Source organism: Parasteatoda tepidariorum, chromosome 6 (assembly GCF_043381705.1).
Source record: "Parasteatoda tepidariorum isolate YZ-2023 chromosome 6, CAS_Ptep_4.0, whole genome shotgun sequence".
In the NCBI taxonomy this organism is placed as follows: domain Eukaryota; kingdom Metazoa; phylum Arthropoda; class Arachnida; order Araneae; family Theridiidae; genus Parasteatoda; species Parasteatoda tepidariorum.
In genome coordinates this window covers 50,490,180-50,511,797 of record NC_092209.1, presented here as the reverse complement: position 1 = coordinate 50,511,797, position 21,618 = coordinate 50,490,180, and the positions used below count along the sequence as shown (strand labels likewise).

General features: G+C 29.2%; 1 protein-coding gene across 1 annotated transcript in view; it reads right to left on the bottom strand.

The window, feature by feature from the left end:
- LOC107443942 (cell adhesion molecule 2-like) overlaps positions 1-21,618 on the bottom strand; it is a 69,455-nt gene that overhangs the window by 15,828 nt on the left and 32,009 nt on the right. Inside the window, exons 2-3 of the mRNA XM_016057967.3 lie at positions 7,739-7,881; positions 6,034-6,248 (exon numbers count right to left, since the gene is read on the bottom strand). Coding sequence (XP_015913453.1) covers positions 6,034-6,248; positions 7,739-7,817 — 294 coding nt within the window. The 5' untranslated portion in view covers positions 7,818-7,881. The remainder of the gene's footprint in view (positions 1-6,033; positions 6,249-7,738; positions 7,882-21,618) is intronic.

Here is a 21,618-nt window from a genome sequence, read left to right as displayed (position 1 = left end):
TCTGTTCAAAAGAAGGTAAAAAGAACATTTTTTACCTTCACGGTTGTGAAACTGTTTACAAAAAACATAGTTATAAGACCATGAATACAAAACTGTACGGATTTTTTTAACCATTTTCAACTAACATGGTTTCAGCACCGTAGAAAAGAAATTTAACTGGACATCTAGGCTTTTTATTAGGTAATTGGCGTTGTAGCGTGCAGGACAATGGAAACTCTTCATGTTTGGAAGAGAATATTGTGGTGCCAACGTTGGGATCCGAGCCCTAGTTCTGTCGGTCATGATATTGACAGAATAGCCCTCTCATCTATAACATGAACACAGTTGCTAGGAACTAAGTGGTTTTATTGGATGGACTTAGTTGGTTCGAAAACATTCTGGTTTTTTAACCGTATTAGGTGAAATCAGTCAAAAAATGGTTTTTCTCACAGTTAACAGTGCGAGTACCATCTTATTTATAGTTATTTGATTGTTTTGTTTGAATATGGTGAAATAACAATTAAATAAATTGTTATTTATTTAATTGTTATTTTACCGTATTCTAGAAATTTTTTCTAGAAATTTATAACAGTGTTCGGGGATATTTTAATAACTGATTTCTACAGTTTGTTAAAATGCAGCAAATGTTTTCTTAAGAAATTTAATGAAATTAAAGTTATTATTTATGATTTGTTTGACAAAATACTACAGTATAAATAACATTGATCATAGCCTTATAGCTGAATTTCTTGGCAGATTTTGACTTAATAAGTTACTCGACATATTTAATTTTTGATATTTTAAATACATTTTATATATTTCTCGAAATAAAATTATTGAAATTGTTGAACGGCATAGACCAGCACTTCCAAAATGTTGCTCTGTAGAACCCTAGGGTTCCGTGGAAGAGTTAACGATATTTTGAGACTTAGTGCTTTTTTTTAACCCGTAATTATTTTGAAACTTTTAATTATATTAAAATCAAATTAATAAACCACTATTTATTCAGCATTTCGTTTGCCTTTATTAAATTATTTAAACTAAAATGAAAATAAAAAATATATTGCCCTTTTTAAACAAAAAAAAATTACATTTTGTTTCAATAACAATACGTGGAATAAATAATGAAAAAGACATGCATTTAAAAAAAATCCCATGCATATTTCCCACAAGGGATCTTCAAATCAAACTAAATAGGATGTTAAAGAAATATATTTCCCTAGAATTCATTTTCAACGCTTATAGCAGTTCATTTTAGTTTTTATTTAAAAGAAAGTCATAATTTGGCTCATTTTATATTTTTTAAGTTTATGAAAATACTAAAAAACAAATTCAGTACAAGGCTGGACAAAGCTCCAGGACTGCAAATTTAGTTGTTGGACATAAAATCTATTATTATGAGTTTTTCTATCATTATGAGTTAAAATCTTTATTATGAGTTTTTTAACTGAATTTCTTAGCATATTTTTAATTGGCATTTTTAAGTAAATTAAAGGTTTGATATTTTTAAAATATTATACATTTTTAAAATAAAATCAATGTTGTTGATCGGTGTAGACGTTACAATAAGAAGCAGGAATATGGTACGGTTGTTTTTTTTCAGATAGAACTTGTTACGGTTAACATTTTATTGTGTGTTTTATTCTTAATACATGTAAACACTTTGTTCCTCGAAAAATTTATTAAAAAAATTCTTCTTAACACTTAATTTTGACCACATTTTGTTAATCTTCCTTAGACGAATAAGTATTCACATTTTATTTCCTCATCTTAGTTTTTAGATTTTTAACTTTCTTTGTTTTTTTAAAACATTTCTTGGGGTTTATTTTGCATTTGTATTTTGTTTTAATATTAACTTTTGGTTTCATTGTTATGAAAAATTTGTTTCATTCGAAAATAATATGCTTCAACGTATTTAAAAAAAAAAAACAGAATAATCGATGGTTCAGTTTTTGCTGTGTATTCTTTTTACCAATATATGCTAAAATTTCGCTTGTGTTTCATTCCTAATACTACAGTAGCCAACACTTTAGTCTTCTAATTATTAATTGACTCATTCTGTTATTCTTTATAATTGTAAATATTGTAAACATTTAATGTAGTTAACTATTTACTTCTCTTCCTAAGAATTATAACTGTCTCAGATTTTACTTGCTCATATTAATAGTTGGTATTATTAATATTTTATCTATTAATCCTATTATTCTTTAATCCTTTAATTGTTTTCATAAAATGTTTAAAACATGAACGATAAAACTTTAAAATCCATTCTGACTTTATCAATACGCTTTCTTAAACGCTTCTTCATGCCTAACTGGCTTATTGCGCCCACTTTTAAAGTTTAAAGAAAACGATTAGTTGATACTGTAGAATGTAATAATTGATACTTTTTAGTTTATAATGTAGTTTTTAGGTCATATTTCTGCTTACTTTTGTAGGATTATAACATGATGATTAAATTTATCGCATGTAGGGACTGAATTACTACTTTGTGTGTGAGCAAAGTTTTAAAACTGTGTTTTTCTTGCTTCCTTCCAAAAGCATATGTTGATTAAAAATAGAAACGAGGAATTTCTATTAGCCTCTTGAAATGTATTCATATTAATCATATATGAAACAAATATAAAACTTCCAAACCCATTCCATAACTTTCTTTTTTTTTAAAGAGTTTAGTTCTTTAATACGTAGAAAGTATTTCTGTTATATTTCTTACTAACTTCCAATAATATTTATTGAATAAAAACAGAATAAAATAATTTTGTAAGCGTAGAGAATTTCGTTCATATTAAGAATTTATGCAGAAATATAAAATATACTTATCTATTTTTAATCTATAATTTTAGGTCTTATTTCTGTAAAACGTAGAAAGTGTTTTTGTTATATTTCTTGCTTCATTCCAGTAATATTTATTGAATTAAAACAGAACAGAATAATTTCTGTTGCCATTGTGAAATTCGTTTATATTAAGTATTTATGCAAAAATATAAAATTTCCTAATAAATTATTTATCTTTTGTTTTAAATTTTAATTCTGTAACTCGAAAAAAGTGTTTCTGCTATATTTTTATTTACTCCAATTTATTTCATTCTGTCATACAATAAATGATAATATAAACAGGAAGAAAAGAAAAGAAGAAAATCTGCTTTAATAATGATTTTCTGAATTTATTCTTTAGTTTCAAATCATTCTTTCGCACATCATTCATTCAAATATGTACTTTATGCAATGAGGAAATAAACTTAAGAACAAGAATAATGGTGAAAAATTAAAATATTTAAATTAATTAATCTGCTTTACAATAAGTATTTTTGTCTTCATTGCTACACGATATCTTTAAAGAATTAACTTCTAAGCTTTTCCTGTAACTAAAATAAAGCAAATAACCAAATGATTCAAAATAAATTCAATTAAAAATAATTAAAGAAAGTGATAAACTCATCAATATATAGCCGTGGTGGCTCACGGGATAGAGCATTCGGCTTTTAATGAGGTGGGCGGGTTCGAATTCCAGCGATGGCTAGTCGATATGAATTCCGCGCCCGGTTCGCATCTACCACAATGCTGACGTAAAATATCCTCAGTGGTAGATGGATCATAGGTTAGTGCCCCCCTGCTGTCAGGCTATCCGTGTAAGGTTTACGTGATTTTCCTATCCATGTAACGCAAATACAGGTTACCTTCATCGAAAAGTTCTCCGCGAAGGCAAATTTCTTCGAATATTTGATCCAGGAGTTTCCTTGTCTTCTGGATTGGGTTCAAAATTACAAGGCTACAGAGCTGAACGTTCGTAGTCGTAAACCCAATACTGGGTTGGATGTTCAACAATAGTTATAAAGAAACCGCTCACCAATAGAGCTGGTAGTTAAAATGTTTACCGTAGTGTGGCGCTGAAACTGCTATGGCGAAAGTGTTTACCATTTCGTCACGCTTTGAAAAAACGCATCGTTTCTACATGCTCTTGCGTCATAGTTGAAGCTCTTTATTTCTCCACTGCTTAAGCGTAAGAAAATTCAAAGAGAATTACTATCAATGTATTGCTGAAAATGTTTTGTTCTTTTATTTCAGCACGTGTACCAAACGATTTCTTGTTTTCTGTTCATATTTTCTTTTGATATCTTTTGTCAAACCTTTACCCTTCTTAACAATTGTTGATTGCATATTGTTTGTACTTTAACATATATATTTGTTTATTTTTTGCTGTGCTTTATTGCAGTTATTGTTGTTCAAATTTTGCTTGTTTTTCTTAACATTTCTTGTAGTTGACGGTATTTTATTTCTTTGTCTCAAATTTTTGCTAAGATTGTTTTATTCAAAAATGGAACGCGTGAACTGAATTTATTGAAATTTTTCCTAGAAAATCCCAATATAGGAATAATAAATCACATGATTAGCATTCCTTCAAACGCTTTTTACAACTATAGAATAAAAAAATGCAGCTGGAGGAAGTCTTTACAAGGTGAAAAACTGATTTTTGATCATAAATGTATTCTCACTTTTCGCATTTTCTTTGATGGATTTTAAATAACTTTCATACATTCATCTTTACCGTGAATGGAGGATTGAATTTTCTTTGGCAACTGGTTTCCGAAGATAAACTGTTTTCCATTTTCGTAAACTATTTTGTTTCCTCTTTCAAAAAACAGTGAGAACAGTGGGAGGTTCAACTTTTATGATAAAAAAGGAAAAAAAAACTACACAATTTTCCTTCAAAAGTTACTGAATGATTTATGGCGGCAGAAAAACTTATGTAAATGGCATAAATTATATTTACTTATCATGGAGTTTCAAAAATATGACAGCTTTAAAATATTTTGCTATTTATTCATAAATTCGCAGAATAATTTTCACATTTACTGAAAACATAAAACATGTTTAACGATAAATGAGAAATATTATTTTCAACAAAAATAAATCATTTCTCTTCAAAGTGCATAAACAAAACAATATTGAAGAAAAAAGGTTTTTAAAATTCAGCGAGTAAATACTACTGACAAAAATGCAAAGCAGAAAAGTGGTATTTTATATAGGGTGTCCAATAAGTTCTCATATAGTATTTATATCATTAAATCCCTTCTAGAGAAAAACTCAAGTAAAAATATTTTATCTGATAACAATGAACTTGGTTATAAGAGTTTTAATAACTTACATAATTCAACAGAGATTCTTATTTTCTTCTGTTTGCAGCAATCAAATAAGTACATCATCTTCCAACACGAAATGATAATTTTTTCTGGTCCAACAGTAACTAACTTCATTTGATGATTTATCATAGCATTGACTTCACATATACTATCATTACGTGATAAATGTTGTTAATGACCAAAGGTAACTCATGGGTTGATCATCAAAATAGTAAAGCATCATCTTCCAACATAATATGATGCATATTCTTGGTTCAACAGTACCAAACTTAATCCGATGGTTAACCATCATAGCAGAGAATAACATCTGTTTCAACAGTACCAAACATAATATAACGGGAGACAGTCACACAGTCATAGCAACGAAACATCTTACATCATAAGTTGTTAACATTTTATTGGCCCATGAAAATCAAATATTTCTTGATGGTCAACTATTATAGTATTAAAACAACATTTTCTATCCTGAAATGATGGAAGTTTGTAAGTATATCAAAAACCATGAACACATGATGAAAAATGTTGGATGATAGTGACCATCCTATAGTGTTGGACCATCAAGAAACGCGTTGAAACCGACATAAATAATCAAAATCCTTCGATGGCACTATCAAGAATTTTGACGTGGATTTTACTGAAAGTTGGAAAATGCAATTAAATTAATATAATAACACCTATTATATTTATCTAATTCTAATAAGGTCACTATTTTGTATTTAAAATATTTTGAAAGTTGGGTACATTAAATATACACCATACAACACAATGGTTTATAATGAAATTAAGATTATTATAATCGCACTAAATCTATACCCCCCCTCTTAAACGGTTGAGTTTGGTTTGAAGGAAAGAGCCCCATAAGTCGTGCAAGAAAAATAACATTAAAAATTTTCGAAATAATCATAAAACTTACATCGACCTGAACGCCGACTTGTGGGAGGATTTTAAAAGATGGGTTGGAACCTGGTACATATCTAAAAAACTCTCTCATATTTTTGTACCATTTGACGGCATATAAAGTTTCATTTCCAAGCTCATACCAGCACTGTAAGTGAACACTGTCTCCTGTAACTACAGGACTGGGAATGTGAAGCATGCTTATTCGAAGTGGAACGTCGGGGCGAGAACCTGGAGAAATAAGAAACAAGACATTCTAAAGTATATTTTATTTTTTTTAAGTGCAAATTATATTTGCAATAACTTGATATAAAAATTAAGTTTTCTAAATTTCTATTATGATTCAAATAATAAGTGCAAATATTGCCTAAGCAATTTAGTCATTAATTAATAATTAAAAATAATGTTAATCGATTAGTAATTAATAATTATAATAATATATTTATAATAATTATAATTATAATAATTATAATTATAATAATTATAATTATAATAATAATAATTAATAATTATTAAAATAATTATAATAATAATTAATTGACAAAAATTATTATTAGTCAATAATTTGTTATTAATTAATGGTTAGTTTTAAGTAAATAATCCCAGGAAATGGAAGTGGTAAGATATTACTCAAAAGAAAACTAAATTTGGTTCAAAAATATGAAATACGTCGTTTGAAACATGTCGACTTTTATTTTCATCTGCATATTTTTGAAGCCAAAGAAGATTTTTTTAATCAAGTATGGGTTAGTTTGCTAATTATCAAAAATAATTAATTTATAATTTTCTCTTTAGCTAACACTTTTACTATTTCAGTTATGATACAAGAAGTTACTTAATTCAAAAATATACAAATTGGAAAAAACTGTTGACAATTAAGAGCTCATAAAACAGGCGCCAATTTCTAAAACTTGACAGACGTTAATGAGATTTAAATGAAAAATATTTATGACTAGAAACAAAAGGGAACTTCACAGAAAATCAAACTCCAGAATAGCTACATATATTGATTATATGTAGATAGTTTTGGTTCGAACTTGCAACTAACACATGCGTTTGAAAGTAAATAAATTTAGAAGCAAAATTAAATTTCATATTGTTTCTTTAAAATGTTCTGAGGTAATCGTTATGATATTTCGTTACTACCATATTCATTATTATTTAAGAAGTTTTTGCTTCAAGTACCTACAATATATCGAAATGCCTACAATACCTAGATCGAAATACCTGCAATATATTATAAATAAAACAGTAATTTGTATGTTTTAATAAGTTTTTTTTACGTTATTTAACAAATTTTTAAGCTATTTTGTCTTTCTATTTTAAATGGCAATCTAAAGTGCATCAGGTACGGGAAAACGTGATTCTCCTCATGGAACGCGCCATTATTTTCACATTGGAACAAATTACTAGACTTTTATTTGGTTTCTCAAATCACTTTAATTCCTGGGATTTCGGAAAAGTAACTTAGCAAAGAACACAATTTAAAAATGATTTTAGTTTGAAAGGTTATGGCAAGATACTGTAGACTGAATAACAATGATAAGCAATAAAGTTTGTTAAAGAATACTTTTGTTAAACTTTTCGATGATAGCCAATTTAGGTTCTCTTATCTAATTAATCTAATTATTATTTCTAATTAATCTGATTCTAATTTACTATTTTTAGCTAATCCGACTACACGTTGCACAAAAAATATGTATTACGATATGAATACTCACAAATAACTGGTACGGAAGCAACAAAGAGGAAAAGCAAGTTTTCAATGATGCAAGCAGCAATAGGTGGCTCCTTGAGCATTTCTCATTCAGATTTTATTATGACTCTCAGCCTCTTGTTAATGAATATCCCTTAGGTAAATTATCTGAAAAATAAATTACCAATTTTCATTATAATATGCAGCAGAAATTAAGAAGCAAAACATTCACAAACTATGATATTTTTTTCTAAAATACTAGTAATTATATACTTAATGCATTCTTGCATAGTACAAAAAATCTATTCGCTATTATATACCACCAAATCACAGTAAAACAATGAGTTAAATAGGAATGGCAATATTTTTTAAAACAATAGTAGTTATATACGTGCAACGCATTCTTACATAGTACACTGTATCTATTCACTATTATATGCCATCAAATCACAATAAAGCAGTGAATTAAAGAGGAAAGGCAGTATTTTTTAAAGTAATAGTAGTTATATACATACAGCGCATTCTTACATAATACACTGCTTCTATTTACTATTATATGCTACCAAATCACAATAAAGCAATGAGTTAAATAATAGCAACGTTTTTAAAGCAATAGCAGTTATATACATGCAATGCATACTTGCATAGTATAATGTATCTATTCACTAGTATATGCCATCAAATCACAACAAAGCAATAAGCGAAATAGGAATGACAATGTTTTTTTTTAAAGCAGTAGTAGTTATATGCATACAATGCATATTTAAATAATACTATTCATCGGAGCACTATCAATAGCAACATGCCATAGAATCACAATGAAGCAATAAACATAATAAAGATTGGCATATAGAACTTGGACGGATATTTAAATAATACTATTCACCGGAGCACTATCAATCACAACATGTCATAGAATCGCAACGAAGTAATAAACGTAATAAAGATTGGCATAAAGAGTTTGAACGGATCCTTAAATAATACTATTCATCGGAGCACCATCAATCACAACATGGCATAGAATCACAATGAAATAAAAAACGTAATAAAGATTGGCATATAGAGCTTGAACGGATACTTAATTAATACTATTCATCGGAGCACCATTAAGCACAACATGCCATATAATCACGACAAAGCAATAAACGTAATAAAGTTTGGCATATAGAACTTGGACGATAATAAAATTCCACGATATAAATATGATAATCGATTTTTTATAATTGATTTAAAATGCATCCCATTCTTCTAAGACATGCCTTTGTTAATTCTTTAAAAGTTTGCTTTAAACATTTTTGAAATCTGTAATTATAATTAACTATATTTAAAAATCCATCATTCACCTATTTCTATTGCTTCATGAAATTATTTAATGCTAAATGCCAAGTGCCGGAATTAATTAAATGCCAAAAAGAGAGAAATGAAAATTTTAAAAAATATATATAATTTTTCTAACAATAATTATGAAGTAGAATAAAAAGGACATTTATTCATAAAAATTTCAAAAGCATTACGCTTTGCTATTTTCAAATTAAATTACAATGACTGAATTCTTTTATAAAGAAATATGTTTCCATAATATTCATTTTTAATACTTTTAACAGTTCTTGTTTTATAGCAATTATTAAAAATAAATTTTCAGCTAGACTAGATTCCTCTTCAAGACTGCAAATTCAACTGTCGAACATAAAACATAATTTAAAATTATTAAACGATAAAACAATGAAAAAAAATATTATGATTAAATATTGAAAAGTTCAAAAATCAAAATAAAGTCAATTTTTAATGGTTAATACGTACATAATTTCAATTATTTACTTTAACTATGAGGTCGGGTTCCCGTCGTCAGAAACTTGTAATCCATAGCAGGAAAAAATAGGAACCGCTGCCTTATTCTATTCGTTCACTCAGTTTAACTGATCATTCAATTTCCTTTCGACTCACATTTTCGCTCACTGATTCAATCACAGTATTATTTACTCATTTTTTTGCTTGTCCTTCACTACTACATTTTTTACAACTACACTTTTTACTACTACTTTTACTAATTAGGCGTCCACCTATACTACTTTATTATTATAGTTTGCTTTCTTATCTGCGCACTATTCTATTAACTTTATCATTCATTCACCATACCTTAAATTGCCTCATTCAGTTCCTCACCATTTCATAAATTCATTAATTCACTCCTTTGCTATTTTCTCCATCCATCATTCCCTTAACTCGCTCATTTATGATGAAACAAGTAATGAGACTGTTATATTAACTTTATCAATTACTCACGATTGTTAAAAACTCACTCATTCGGTTCCTCATCCTTTCGTAAATTTATTAATTCACTTCTTCACTATTTCATCCATTCACTGTTTCATTACCTCGTTTACTTACAATTTTTCGGTGAACCAAATAATGAGACTATTATATTAACTCTATAATTTATTCATGGTTCTTCATTCTGTTCCTCACCCTTTCATCAATTTATTAATTCACTTCTTTACTATTTCATTCATTTACTGTTTCATTACCAAGTTTATTTACAATTCTTTGGTGAACCAAATAATGACACACTATTATGTAAACTCTATCATCTATTCATGATTCTTTAAACTCACTCATTCGGTTCCTCATCCTTTCATAAATTTATTAATTCACTTCTTTACTATTTCATCCATTCACTGTTCCATTACCTCACTTATTTAAAATTCTTGGGTGAAGCAAATATTGAGACTATTATATTAACTCTATCATCTATTCATGATTCTTCATTCTGTTTCTCACCCTTTTATCAATTTATTAATTCACTTCTTTGCTATTTCATCCATTCCCTGTTCCATTACCTCGTTTATTTACAATTTTTCGGTGAACCAAATAATGAGATTATTAACTCTATCATCTATTCATGATTCTTCATTCGGTTCCTCATCCTTTCATAAATGTATTCATTCACTCCTTTCCTATTTCATCCATTCACCGTTCCATTACCTCGTTTAATTACAATTCATTGGTGAACCAAATAAAGAAACTTTAAATAAATTTTATAATAATTGAATTAAAATATAAAGCTCTTATCTCATGAACTATGTATTAAAATGTATAAAAAGAACAAGTAATGTTTTTTTTAAATGTTATTATTAAATATTTCTTAAGTAAGCCTTTACTAAAAAAGTTTTTGTGACAACTATATTTTATCCTAGCAGCAAAATATTTTTATTGGTTTTTATGTGTATTTCTTATCTTAAAATTGCAAAACAGAATGTCAAAAGTGACAGAAATTATAGCCTTTCCTTAACATTTTACGGATGAGAAAATATGTTTTGTTTTTGAGCTGACATGTATCTTTCAACTCTTTTTTGAGAAAGTTTTAATTTTTTTAAAAAAAAGTTTTGACGAAAAATAGAATATTTTCTTCCTGAATAAGCAAGCAAAAAAATCAGATGCATTACCAGTTTCTGACATTTCTTTGAAATTATGTCATAAAAACTTTGTCAAAAAATAAAATAACGTAGAATTGAAAAATCAATATGTTTATCCAAAATTATCTACTTTTTTAATAATTTTAACTATCAATACAAAGGAAAGATTTCTCTCCGAGAAAGTAAATGCAATAGTAACAAGTCATGATTTAAAATTAAGATAAATTTTGTTTTGCTTAGGAAATGTTCAAGGTTATTAAACAGTAAGGTTTACTTTTCCCGAGTTTTATTAGCCTCTTCTTCAGAGAACTCAATTTATGACGTCACGTGCTTAGTAGACGCTTAAGCTATCATATCTTTTGTTGTTATTCCTATTATTAGCAACTGCTTTGAAGTTTAAAATTTATGTTGTTGTTGCTCATTTACGTCTCACTAGAGCTGCACAATGGGCTATTGGCGACGGTCTGGGAAACATTCCTGAGGATGATCCGAAGACTTGCCATCACAATTCTGATCCTCTGCAGAGGGTATGGCACCCCGCTTCGGTAACCCGACGACCTACACGCGAATTAAAATTTATATTTCAGCTTATAATTTAATCGCATACAAATTACTATTTGAATGCATTTTGCTTAAAGCTTTTATTGAAATTTTAAAAAAGAGTTTATCGAACTTATATTGAACTACTAATAATATAATTTCTAATATTAAAAAAAGTTTAGTTTGCCATCATATATTCAATGCAAATATTAAAGCTGTACTTTTACACATCGTAACATAAAATAAGGAACTAAATACTGTTATGGACACTCCTGTAAAACGGACGCCTCTCAATACGGACACATTTTTAATTCCCCGGGAATCTTCTATGAATAAACCATTATGTACATTCTCCGCAAAGCGGACACTCCCGTAACCGGTCGCGGACAGTTATTTTGGCCCTGAACCGTTATTTTCCATCTCTTCAAACCGGGCACTGTGCTCGACTTCGCTAGCAGGTCGTCGGGCTACCGAAGCGGGGGTGCCATCCCCTCCGCAGAGGATCAAAATTGTGATGGCATGTCTTCGGATCATTCTCCGGGATGCTTCCCAGACCGTCGCCAATAGCCCATTGTGCAGCTCTAGTGCGACGTAAAATTAACAACAACAACAACAACAACAAACCGGGCACTACTTTTTTTAAATTTGAAAAAATAATGTTTCTGCTTTAAATTACAACGAAAAAAATGCAATTTTTTGTCATTTTTAAAACATATAATTTTTTTGCCTTATCCATAACTAAAAATAATGTTAAGCTATTTCACTACTGAAGAATCAATCTTTCTCCTGTCACCTTGCCTTATCGTTGTAAAGAAAGGAGAGAAACTGATGCTGCTCTCCTGAAATAATTCGGACAGCGGCATCTTTTGATATTTTCATATGGATCACACAGGTTATGAGACCCCTTAAGTTGAAATGGCATCTTAAATGCTCTCAATGATTCTTCCCCATTGAAAATTTCTATAATTTTCTTATCAATTTGAAGACTGTATTTAACACAGCTGGGAAAAAAAGAGAACTGAAACGTAATCTTCTTCTTCTTCTTTCAAATCCCCATTTCTCGCCTAGCTAGACAAGGTCCATGAGATTGTTCACCTTCAAAAAGTCTAAAACAAGTAAGGGTCTTTCAATAAGGTCTTGTTTTAAAAGACCGAGGCAGTCCAGTAGATGTTCAGGGGATGCCTGGGCCGAAGAGCACTTGGTACAGAGGGCAAAGCACTTTTCTCATTCAGAGTACCTCAGTGATTTCAAGTGTCCACAGCGGAGACGTCAGAAATCACTGAGGTACTCTGGAGGAGAAAAGTGCTTTGCTCTCTGTACCTGTAAACAGAAAGTAATCTTTGAAATGTTCATATGAATGAAACATTTATTCAGACACTTGATAGCTGATCACTTGTGAATAATCAATTCCATAGGTCCTCATGACTTGAATGTGAATCGTGGGAATTTCCTTCCATAGGTCCTTGAATGTTTACTTTCAAATAGGTATTAACCATGTTCCCTATCAAATGATAGGTAGGTATAAGGGGATTTAAACCTAATAATTGAAACCGATTGAGGACTAAAAGTTCCTATTCGGTATCATATGTCTGACTTGAGTATATATGCTAATAGGAAAATTATACTCATTTATCTGTAGCTAGATCTAGAATTATGTATTTATATCAAACTTCTTTATATATTCTTTTTTATCTCTCATAAAGTTTAAACAAATATCCTTGTAGATAGTTATTGCATATTATTTAATAATTTCTACATCTTTAAAAATATTATAAAAACAATATACAGTATTAAACTTCGTTATTAGGGTACTCTTTCCGTAAGCGGGCAACTCTCATAAACGGACAATTTTTTCGGTCCCAAGAATATCCGCTTAACGGAGGTTTCACTATGTTTTCTTCTGGGAGAAAAAGAATATCTATCAGGGCAGTGGAAATAACTGAAAATTCATCTCACATAGAAAAAAGTTAATCAAACATATAACCAAAGAATATCTTCTAATTAAAATAAAATTGCCAGGGTTTGTTAGAATGGACTAAATTGAATTTAAAAGTAGTTTGTGCTTTTATTATATTATTGAAACATTATTAAATTGATAAATTTCTGCATTTAATTAATTTTACATTAAGTACATTTCTGAAAAAAATTATTAAAATTAAAAATTATTCTTGATTTTGATTCATTACTAACTAAATTTCACATTCACACATTCTTTCAAAGATATTAAATTCGTATGTTTTTTTTAATTGCTCCTAAGAGATGTTTCAAACCTGAAAGGTTTTTAAAGTATAAAAACATGCTGCTTAAATTTCCTCCTAAAGGAAGGGGGATGGATGAGTTTGTGACACCACTTACACTAGTACTATTCTTAGGCGCTCTATTATTTCAAAATTAGCTTTCTTTTCTTTATGATAATCATTCCCTTCAATTAATTTCGAGTTTCAAGCGATAAGTATTCTTACGATTTGTTTTGAATACATTTAAATGTTTGAATATAAATAATTTTTTGCAGTTTTCGTGATTCAGTAGGTTCGTAATTTTAGTAGTAATTTTAAATAGTGAAAAAGTTCCATTTATAGTTTTCCAAAATACATAACAATGATATTCAATATATGCGGAGTTGCCGCATGTAACAAGGAACCGAAGGAAAGGAGGTTAATGGCAAAACTATGTTATTCAATATATGCGGTGCTGCAACATCTAAAAACTGGCTCAAAAAACCAAAGGAAAGGAAGTTAATGGCAAAACTATCATATTCAATGCATGCTGTGTTGCAACATGTAAAAACTGGTTCAAAAAACCAAAAGAAAGACGGTTAATGGCAAAACTAAGCAATTCAATATATGCGGTGCTGCAACATCTAAAAACTGGTTCAAAAAACCAAAGGAAATGAGGTTAATGGCAAAACTATCATATTCAATGCATGCTGTGTTGCAATATGTAAAAACTGGTTCAAAAAACCAAAAGAAAGGGGGGGTTAATGGCAAAACTATGCTATTAAATATATGTTGTTGCAACAATTAAAAACTGGTTCAAAAAACCAAAGGAAAGGAGGTTAATGGCAAAACTATCATATTCAATGCATGCTGTGTTGCAACATGTAAAAACTGGTTCAAAAAACCAAAGGAAAGACGGTTAACGGCAAAACTAAGCAATTCAATATATGCGGTGCTGCAACATCTAAAAACTTGTTCAAAAAACCAAAGGAAAGGAGGTTAATGGCAAAACTATCATATTCAATGCATGCTGTGTTGCAATATGTAAAAACTGGTTCAAAAAAACCAAAAGAAAGGGGGGTTAATGGCAAAACTATGCTATTAAATATATGTTGTTGCAACAATTAAAAACTGGTTCAAAAAACCAAAGGAAAGGAGGTTAATGGCAAAACTATCATATTCAATGCATGCTGTGTTGCAACATGTAAAAACTGGTTCAAAAAACCAAAAGAAAGAGGGGTTAATGTTAAAACTATGCTATTAAATATATGTTGTTGCAACAATTAAAAACTGGTTCAAAAAACCAAAGGAAAGGAGGTTAATGGCAAAACTATCATATTCAATGCATGCTGTGTTGCAACATGTAAAAACTGGTTCAAAAAACCGAAGGAAAGACGGTTAATGGCAAAACAAAGCAATTTAATATATGCGGTGCTGCAACATCTAAAAACTGGTTCAAAAAACCAAAGGAAAGAAGGTTAATGGCAAAACTATCATATTCAATGCATGCTGTGTTGCAATATGTAAAAACTGGTTCAAAAAACCAAAAGAAAGAGGGGTTAATGGCAAAACTATGCTATTAAATATATGTTGTTGCAACAATTAAAAACTGGTTAAAAATAGCCAAGGGAAATGAGATTAATGGCAATCATTTTTTTCCAAAAAAACTCCTTAATAAAAATGTTTGTGCAAAAATGTAAAGCAAAAAAGAAGACGTAATTAATATCACACATATACTTAGAACATTTTGATTAAGAAGATTATTTTGCGAGGTGAATCATTAAGTAATTCCTCAATTATTAAGTTGGCTTTGGTACTTTTATTAAAATTTAGTTTTCCTTTTTCTTTTTGAAATATGAATTTCATGATAATGAAGTAATGATTTAAATAACATACCACAGTAAATGATGAATAAAATTCATTGAGATAGTTTTTCATAGGATAAATTCAATGCAGTACTGTAAGTGTATTTCCATCATTATTTTTTGTAACTTCATTCCTAATTTTCAAGTTTAATTCACGAAAAATAACAATAATTTCTTTAATAATTTTCTGTCACTTTAGAATTTATACTAAAAGTTAAATTTAGTTTTATACTGTTTTAATTTTCAAAATTTCTATTTGTGCATGATTAATTTAAGCCCTGAACCGAAAAGTTATTTTTAAAGCATGTCTCAATGAACTCGGTTTTTCGACCCCCAAAACATTAGGGTTAGCCACAGTCTGTGAAATTAAGGTTCTCATAATTCGGTCAGGATAGCTATCCAAAGTTTGGATCCTTTAATGTTAATTTTACTTTTTGCGTATTAGCATATTATGTTTGAACGAAATCAATTGAAGCGTTTCTGAGAAATCAAATTTTTAAGTATTGCGACTTCTTTAAAATTTGATTTCTCAGGAATTATTCAACCGATTTCGCAAAAATTTAATATTTCGCTATCTGAAATTACTTACTTTGGAATTGCAAATGCAAAACGAATTGAAAACTTTTCGACTATTATTTAATAATATAATAAAAAATAATAAATATTTACTTAAACTTACTTTTTTGCTTGGAATTATCTTTGGATATACGAATGTTATAACTGTGCACAAAAATGTTTTAATTTGCTTAAAAAATTCTCGAGATATAACGCAAAAAGTAAAATTAACATTAAGGGGTCAAAATTTTGGATGACTCTCCTGACCAAACTATGGGGACAATATTTTCTCAGTTTGCTGCTACTCCCTATGTCTTGGGGGTCAGAAATCTGAAACCGTTTAAAAAAAATTATGTTTATTCAGAGAAAGGGCGTTGTGTCTGATGTTGTAACTTAAAATACCGTCTGCACTAATTAATTAGCATTATCGAGGGAACCCCTCGAACCATTAAGATTGCGTCTTAAAATGTGAAGATCCGATCTTTAGATCAAAGGTTATTGAGTGTGGTTCGTTTCTTTTTGTTGCACTGTACAATATATTTATGTACAATGCATTATACCTCCTTGAGTTAAAACTGCAACACAGGACTTCCATGTATAGACAAAATACGTTCAATGTATTCTGGAATAAGTCATGCTAAAATTTATTAGCATGACTCATTATATTATTATATCATAAAATAATTGCATTGAAATTTGTGAATTATTTCATTGTTCTCATTAATAAGAGCATCAGCATTGGAGGAACACGTAGTGCTAACAATAATTTGATTGGTAATCAAATTACCAGATTAAAAGGATCGACACTGTGTAGAAGACCAAGGAATATTAAATTAAATGCAAGGCGTTAAAATAAAATTTAATTTACCCGATATTGCTTAGAAAATATTGTGGTTTTAAGCACAAGTGATATGGATTCGAAGCTCGGTTATTGCTAGTTGATACACAAGCGTTTCTTAGCTTACCACATAGAGCAAAATTACTACTTGCTACAGGGTGGCTAAATATGACAAACAGCGTTTAAAAAACTACTACCAGATCGTCGAAAATGCACCCCATATCCATTTTATTATCTTTCTCTTAATAAATGAGGTTTTATTTTGAATATTTTATAATATATTGAAAATTATTATCTTTCATGCTTGTTCCATTAAATTTGTCTTCATTTTAAAAGCAAAGCTTGTGATTTTCAAAATATATTGAGGAACACTTCAAAAGAAACAGTTCACATTACTAATACCAAGAGTTTCTTATCGTTTAAAATTTTCAATCTCTGTGAAGGTATCCCCTGTTCATAATGCTACAACCAGCAACAACCTACAGCCACAACCTACCTACAACCAGCTACAACCTGTAATCTTTTTTTTAGTTTTGCGTATACAGTTTTAACCTTGGTGCTAGCACATAGTATCGAAAATTATTGGAAGATCACTGGCTAGAGTTTAATTGCTTTTAGGTTGACAATAAGAAATTTTCGAGATATTTTTCTTCCTCTCTCTTTCATTTCTCTCAAATTCAAGATATCTCAGCTGAAAGATCTTCAAAGAAAATTTACTTTCCAAATCGCGATTTAGATGTTCCTTTCTCTTCTTAGTATCCTTTGAAAGTACCATGTGGTATTTAGTCACCACATATTCTCTAAACCAATTCTCTATCCGATACAAATGATAAAACATTGTTAAGATCTATATATTGCACCAATGTTGAGATAGAATATTGCACCATTCCACTGCCGCGTTTTTTTTCTTTTTTTTTTCCAAATGAAATTTAAAGAATTTTTAAAGATGCAGTAATTAGGTTCGAAGTAATTATGTTTCAAATATAAATTCGCTCTACAGATCTTTCAGATATTTTGCAGGATGTCAACAAAAAAAATCAACAACTTGTACATTTAATGATTATACTTTATTAAACGATACTTAAAAAAAGGCCGGTATAGCCTGTTTGGTAGGGTGTTGGAGCCATGTCCAAGAAGTAGTGAGTTCGATACCAGTCGGCCGATGGTGACTGGTGCGCGTTAAACCTGCTGGGTTACAAAGTCCTCCATGCTCACCTAAAAGATCAATACCTCTGGTGGTACGGATATGGGGATAGATCGTTCGCTGATTCAGGCAAAAATTACGATCCATGGAAGAATAAATGGATGTATGAATGGTTTCACCCTACAAATGGGCTGTGGCTTGCATGTGGCAGAAATCGTATTCTTGGCCCTAAATGGTGACACTGTAAAACAGAAAACACATCCTCTGCTTTAAATTTGCTTTGTTTCAATGAGTAGACTTGCTGGCAAGTGGCATTAGGAATATTAACAAATACCTAATAAAAGTTATGATGCAAGTGTAAATTATTTAAAATCTAGATAGATCCACTGCCTACTTCTACAACTAATTCCCATATTTACAGTCCTTAAAAAAATGTAATTATGCGATTAAAATATCCCAAGCGTTTTCATTGTATCAAAAATTTGGTTCCCAAATCCATCAGGATAAAACTTTATCGACTCATTTTGCATTTATATCTTTGTAATTATATCTCTGGTTTAGCTTTCGGTTACTCCAAAAACTTAACAAATTCTATTCATCAAAAATGTATATATCTATAAAATAATGGTTCAGTGCGCAAAAACATTAAGAGTACTTGCTCTCAAGAATATTAATTTCCAATAATCATCATTCAAATTGCGTGATTTAGTGAACACACATATATATAAATCATAATAAAAAAATAAATATGACTTATTTACTATTTCAAGATAGTAAATGGTTAAAAATAGTAGTTATAAGCTGTTATAAAATCTTTTATCATAACATTTTAGGTAAAGTAATTTTTTAAGTTTTACTTTACAGCGACGGTTCAAATTTTTTTTCAAAGCTTTAATTAAGAAAAATAATCAAAATCAAAAGCGCAATTATTGCAAAGATTGTTGCTAAGAAAAGATTATAATGATATATTTCAGGAAAGTATTTTTAAATGAGAGATAAAGAAAACATTAACAGACAAATACCCTTTATTAGTTTTATATGAATGGCAACCAAACGAAGGTGGATAAACTTTGTTAATTAAATATCCTATCTTATGACTATCTAACCTATAAGAATTCTCAGACGAGAATTAGTTTTAAACCATTATCTTTTTATGTTAAATACAGAAAAATATATAAATCTAAACCTGAATCTTTTTGAATGGCATTAAACGAGGAAAAGTATTATATAGAAATTGATTATATTTAAATATTTATCAAAGTTACTTAAACTGAATGCATGGAAATAATGTTCAAAGATTCTATTCAAAAAAATAAATCTTATCGTTTTAGTCTGGTATTGAAAATTCGTAGCGATTTAAAAGTCAATGGGAAATTCTCAAGAACTATCATTTGCTTGAGAACAAAACTAAAGTTCCGAAACAATTGAAATTCAAGAAATAAATCCTTTGGTGTCATTGACAAATGTGCTTTTTCAGAAGAGAGGAGCAGAAAAAGATTTTTTTAGTTTGCTCGAAACTTCAAATATTGAATCTGACTGAAATATTTTTTATGGATTTGAATGTTTTCGCTGAGTAGCAATATCGAATGTTGAAAAATATTTTCCCGATCAAATATTTCTCAGAAAGACGATCGAAATAAATTGTTCAATTTTGAAATAAAATCACTTTATTACTGCTTGTAAAAAACAACCTGATTTATGAAAAATTTCAAAATTTTCAGTGCAAATAAGTATTATATTAAACTCATACATGAAGCAAAACATTTCGGTAAAATTACCGCACTATATGGTAATAGCATTTGTGGCAAAAAGAAAAAAAACATATTTCTGGTAAAATCAAAATATATGATATTAAAACCATTCATTTTGTAATTTTTCCATCCTATGATAACGGTTTACAAAAAATTATGGTTTTAAAAATAGCTGTTATTACCATACATATAGTAAAGAATGCATAATTGTAAATTTAATTTAACCATGTTCTAAACCATGCCTTAAAGTATCACGAAAAAATTGCCAAATTTTATCATATTTACGGCATTTTATCACGGATTATAAAACCATATTTTATAGTTACCAAAATCATTACTAAAGAGCTTCGAGTAAAGTTACCGAGCTTTCTGGCGTTCTCATAAAGCTAGATATACGGTACATTTTACAGTATCTTAGTAATTTTGACCATACTTTTTTCTAAGCGTATTATGGTGAACTGGCTTGAGTTTTTTTTTCTCCTGATTTTAAAAATATTTTTTTAGTGTTCTGAAAAATTTCTGTGCTAAAGAATTTATAATTAATATTACACAAAAAATATGGATCATGTTAAACTGTAAAGGCTTAATTTGTCACAGTTTTAAGATAAAACTAAATGAACACTATCATCCCACTTTTAAAGCTTGATTACATATTACGATTACTATGGTTTAACATGAACAAAACTATTGTTAAAGTTAGTACTTTATGAATGTTGCAGTAAATTTGCATCATGTAATGGTTCAAAGTAAGGACATGTTGGATCAACATGTAACCGATTTTTTCTGACAATCTGGTTTAATATAGTCTATATCGTTTTTCCGTTAAGAATAACTTTGCATGGACAAAAAACAAATTTCAAAACCTGACAAAAGGGCCTCTATTTGTACTATACTCCTTTAAAAATTAAGAAAAGATCATTGTGGTATAGAATTTAACTAATCGTTTGCGACTGCATATAGTTCCGTTTTATTTCTTTATTAAATTATTCAAATAAGCTTTGAAACAATTTAAAAGCTTTTTTAAGTTAAACACGCCAAATTAAAATTTAATTCGCGTTATTTTTTTCTATATTTATCATAGAATTATTAAGGAAAATATATGATTTCAAAGTCTTACTGGAATTCTAGATTTGGCGACATATTTCGACAAATAAGAAGGACATTCGTTCTTGAAAAAAACAGCAACTATAGGACGTTGCAAGAGAATTGTATTTGGTTTGACAACTAAAAATGGTGAGTCTTATGCTGACATGTCTTTAATAAATCAAATGCGAGATAATGAGTATTTTTACTTTTCATTCTCTGTCGAAGAAAATCATCTGCAAAAAAAAAATATTTATTATTCTGTCATAATTATTGTTCTTCATTCTTATTTCTTTAAATGCGAACTGAAAGAAGTAAGTTTGTTGCGATTTTTAGATATGATTTTCATTAATTCTTAATAGCAAAACAATAGTTTTTATTCACGAAAGATTTAGGAAAGCGAACAAAAGGAAGGCTGTGTAACATCATACGTACTCGCTGGGAGCTTAGCATCCATTTTGAGTGCACTTAGATGCAAATGGGCTCTTTTTATAGGGTAA